We start from the raw sequence: 4,430 nt of genomic DNA, 5'->3' as shown, positions 1-4,430 counted from the left end.
ATATATATAAAATGGAAGGTCACTCATATATATACACTTCTTAATTTTTTTCCCCTTTCTATATATATATATATATATATATATATATATATATATATATATATTTGAGATTTTTCTATTTTTTTGGGTGGGTTCCAGAGTAGAGTACTGTTCTTTATAAATTAATTAAGGTGTCATTAGAAGTTTAATAGTGTATTTGCTTTTCTCCAGTACTGCATCACGATGCCAATATCAGATTGTCCAATATGCTTAAGGATCCATTTATGTTAGTAGGATAAACAAAACCTTTGGAAGCTAATTAGAGGCAAGAATATAATACGACAAACGTGAAAGCGATGGGATTATTATAATGATATTAAGATATATGATCTATTCCTAATTAGACATAGTCTGTTAAGATATTTAATTAAATGATTAAATTTATTATAATTTCTTATTAGCTTAAACTTTTGAAATAAATAGTATTTAACATGATATTTAAACATTAATCTTGAATTCGAACAGTACTTAACTCTATAGTTTATTATTATTTCAATTAAATACTTTGTATCTTATTATGTTTTGCTCTTAAGATAAGTGATGATTTCAATAGTAATTTAACATAATCAAAATCATGAAATTATTATTATTATTATTATTTATGAATAAGTAGAACGATATTATTAACAAAGAACCAAATGTACATATCAACTACACATCAAAGCTCATTACAAGTAAACCTAACTTAGAAAAAACAACTAAGAACTTAAAAAAGCAGCGAAACAAAATAGAAACTAAATCAGGATGTTAACATCAACATTCCTATTCAAATAAAAAGCCTAACATTTTCCAAATTCTTCTTAAACCTTCCTTTTCTAGAGATTCGGCATCGAACCTCCCAGAATATCAACATCAAAATCTATTCCTCAGTTCTAGGATGGCTGCCAAATCTGATTTCATTTCTAGCCCTCCAGATTTCATAAACAGCAGAGCTTAAAATCAGTCTACAAACAACCCCCGACATGGATTTAGTAGTTCATTTGCTACATCCTTCCTCAATCCAATCTATCCTATTAGTAGGAGAATCCAACATATTACACCGCTACATACAAGTCTTCCATATCATTGAACTAAAACCATACAAGAAGAAAAATGAATCATGGAATTTTTGATTAGAGGTGTACATGAATTACCCTATTTAACCGTTTAATGGTAGATCACCCTGTGGAATTTGGCTTAGGTGCTATAAACAAGTTATGTGCTATATTTTTTTCAATTTTTTCCAAATTTATATTGAGAGAAAAAATTAAATATGAACAGTAAAAGAAATTACCCAATTCATTTGTTTATTTATTTACAATATCTTAGCCAAATCCGTAGGTGACTTACAGCCCAATGAAAACTTGTTAGGAACAAGCCATGCGGTTACCTTGTCGGGCTATCGATCAGTACTTGTAAAAGAATGTCATAATTCAGATCGTCCCCACGATCTGGCCGCCTATTGGTTGGGCGCCCTTCGTTTAATATGCCAACAACATTCTCTATGCGTTTTCTATTCAAGAAAACTTCCACGTTCTCAGTTTATCAAATACACGAGTCTTTTCTGAGTTTTCTCCACGTACGCATGCTTACCTAATTTCTAAATGGTGAATTAGGGACCCCTTAAACACCTCTCATGATTGCTCTTTGACCCTTTTTTGTCATCATGATCAGGGAAGTTTACAGTAAGTCCACGGTGTTTAGAACGCCATTAAAGCATTGTATTTATCAAACTAATGATATTTAATAAACTAGGAGTATCTGTTCGTGAAAATGATCAGTTCTTATATATATATATTTCTCTCAATTTTTACTGTATTATTTAATTCCATCATTGCATGAACTTGGCCCCTTCTGAGTTGTACTTTGCCTGGTATCGCCCACCCTGTAGACTGTTCAGGTTAGTTGCATAGAATTAGGGAACCGGCCATGACAATGATTATGCATTAAATATTCAGTAAACAAATGAAGTCAATCCTTACTAACATTCTATGTATGAGGCTTGAGTATAAATATATATTGTGTCTCCAGCCTTCAGCTTGTCCCAACTCGCAGTTAACAGAGAGCCTCTATTAGCAGTTGCAGTACAAAAATGGAGTCTCTTGGCCATGGAGCTTTTCCTGATGGAGAATGGGAGTCCTTTAGCAAGATGTTCTCGGCCGAAGAGCTTGATTTCACACCACAATTTCTTGGTCAGCCTTCATTTCTTCTGGAGCATGATCATCATGAGGGCTTGAATTACGACCCTCGAGCCCCATCAACTTTTTGCCCAACTTCTGAAGCTACCGATAGTTTACTTTATTCTTTAGGGAATATCAACTCTAATCTTCAATATATTTCTCAAGAAAGAAGCAATGGTAGTAATTGTAGTAGCAGCTTCTTTATTGCTGATCCCTGCAGCCATGACAACTACTACTTCGGCGATGCTAAGCATATTCCAGTAGCAAATCATGATGTTTGTGTGATGGATGAGAAAAATATTGGCTCTTTTTTTCCGGCGTTTCCCGACATTGTAATGGGTGAGACGGTCTGTATCAATGAAGATCATATGAGTCCTCATGAGGCGTCGCCAGAAGCCATTGCTAATATTCCCGGCAACGAGTTGCTGCTGAAAAGAAAGTTTGATGTGTCCGAGTATCACACAAAAGAAGAAGACAAAACTAACTGCAATCAGTCATCCGAGAATACGAAGAAGAAACCTCGGGTTTCAAGAAATGTAAGTCCTTGAAACAAAAAGAAATTAATTAGATATGTGATATACATCCTCCTTCGATCTGTCATTCTGTCATTCGATCTCCTACTTTTAAAACTTACTATTAGATCTTTACGTACTTTCAGCAGTGGATCGAGTTGATTTCTTTGACAGTTTGTAATAATTTCCATTGCTACTGCTTTGCAGGTACAAAAGAGTACTAAGAAAAATGTGAAGTCAAAAAAGAACCAGAAGCTCAGTCAGGAAGAAGAGAGTAATGCCGGAAGTGATGTACAGAGCTCTAGTGGTTGCAGCTCCGATGATGATAATGCTTCCCAGGAGACTAATGGAGGAGAACCTTCAGAGTCCAAAGATTCTGCAGCTCTTAACTTGAGTGGGAAAATGAGAGCCAGTAGGGGATCAGCAACCGATCCGCAAAGCCTTTATGCAAGAGTAAGAAAACTTACGCAGCCGCGTACCCCTGACACGTGAAGTATATAACTGAAATAAGTAGAGTTGGATTCGAACTTAAAACTTTCGGCTCTAATATCATATTAAATTGCAACTTATTCTAAAAGTTTAAACTATAAAAAAGTGAGTAAAATTTAACTATTTAATCAATACTTTAATAGTTAAATTAAGTTTTTATTTATTCAAATCTTGCAGAAAAGAAGGGAAAGGATAAACGAGAGATTGAGAATCTTACAGGGTCTAGTCCCTAATGGAACAAAGGTGAGTAATATATATATTCTTTCAAGTACATTAATATTGGTGTTTGTATGTCTCTTTAACGTGGACGAAACCCTAATTAATTTGATATCTTCATCATGGATGGTTTAACAGGTTGATATCAGCACAATGCTTGAAGAGGCAGTCCATTATGTGAAGTTTTTGCAGCTCCAAATCAAGGTAATTAAGGACAAATGTGGATTATATATATTAAAATGTTAATTAAATTAATTTCTTTCTCCGGCCAAAAGAAGCAAATCGGATTGGCTAACCGCTTAATTTCCTCATTGTCTTGATTTGTAGCTTTTAAGCTCCGATGATATGTGGATGTATGCTCCCATCGCTTACAATGGAATGGATATTGGTCTGATCAGCCAGAAGATTTCTCCACCTCTATGACTTTGAAGGGATCAGCTAGCAGCTGTTGTATTCAATTAATATATTATGTTACTTAATTACAATAACAAAATGATCAGAAAGGCTATATATATATATAAAATATGTCGTTAATTACTAATTGTAAGTTTATCCCAATAATATTATAAATTCCATGTTTGCTCACGAGGAGAATCCTTGTTATTATAATCATGTCTACTCTGGCTAGCTCTTGTGGTGTAGTGATTAAACGTACTGAAGCAGGTGGCCTCAGGTTGGTCTTCTTCAAGATTTAATTCATAGAATTTTAATATGAGCATATATATATATATATATACATCCAAAAAGAAACTCCCCCCCACTCTTTAACCTCGCATGCAAATTGTAGATAAACAATTTCATTTAATTATAAATAGGTTGATTGTTTTATATATATATATATATGGAATATCCAATAGCAAAATCCTTGATAGTAAACATCCAAAAACGTTAAGTTTGTCAACAATATATTCATGTATTGGTTGGTATATATATTTGGATCTCAGTTGAAAGAGTTAAATGGCACCCGTACTATAGAGCCTATGGAAAATATACATATGAGTGAGTCGATCATATA

General features: G+C 33.7%; 1 protein-coding gene across 1 annotated transcript; it reads left to right on the top strand.

The window, feature by feature from the left end:
• The first annotated feature begins 2,071 nt into the window (after nt 1-2,071).
• Nucleotides 2,072-3,977, top strand: LOC133874141 (transcription factor RSL2-like). Its single transcript, XM_062311984.1, has 5 exons — nt 2,072-2,734; nt 2,918-3,163; nt 3,377-3,442; nt 3,554-3,619; nt 3,743-3,977. The coding sequence occupies exons 1-5, from the start codon at nt 2,111-2,113 to the stop codon at nt 3,836-3,838; spliced, it is 1,098 nt and encodes a 365-aa protein (XP_062167968.1). The 5' UTR covers nt 2,072-2,110; the 3' UTR covers nt 3,839-3,977.
• Nucleotides 3,978-4,430: the final 453 nt, after the last annotated feature.

Source organism: Alnus glutinosa, chromosome 7 (genome assembly GCF_958979055.1).
Source record: "Alnus glutinosa chromosome 7, dhAlnGlut1.1, whole genome shotgun sequence".
NCBI lineage: Eukaryota > Viridiplantae > Streptophyta > Magnoliopsida > Fagales > Betulaceae > Alnus > Alnus glutinosa.
Note: the sequence above shows the minus strand (reverse complement) of the source record. Positions and strands in the feature narration are given on the sequence as shown.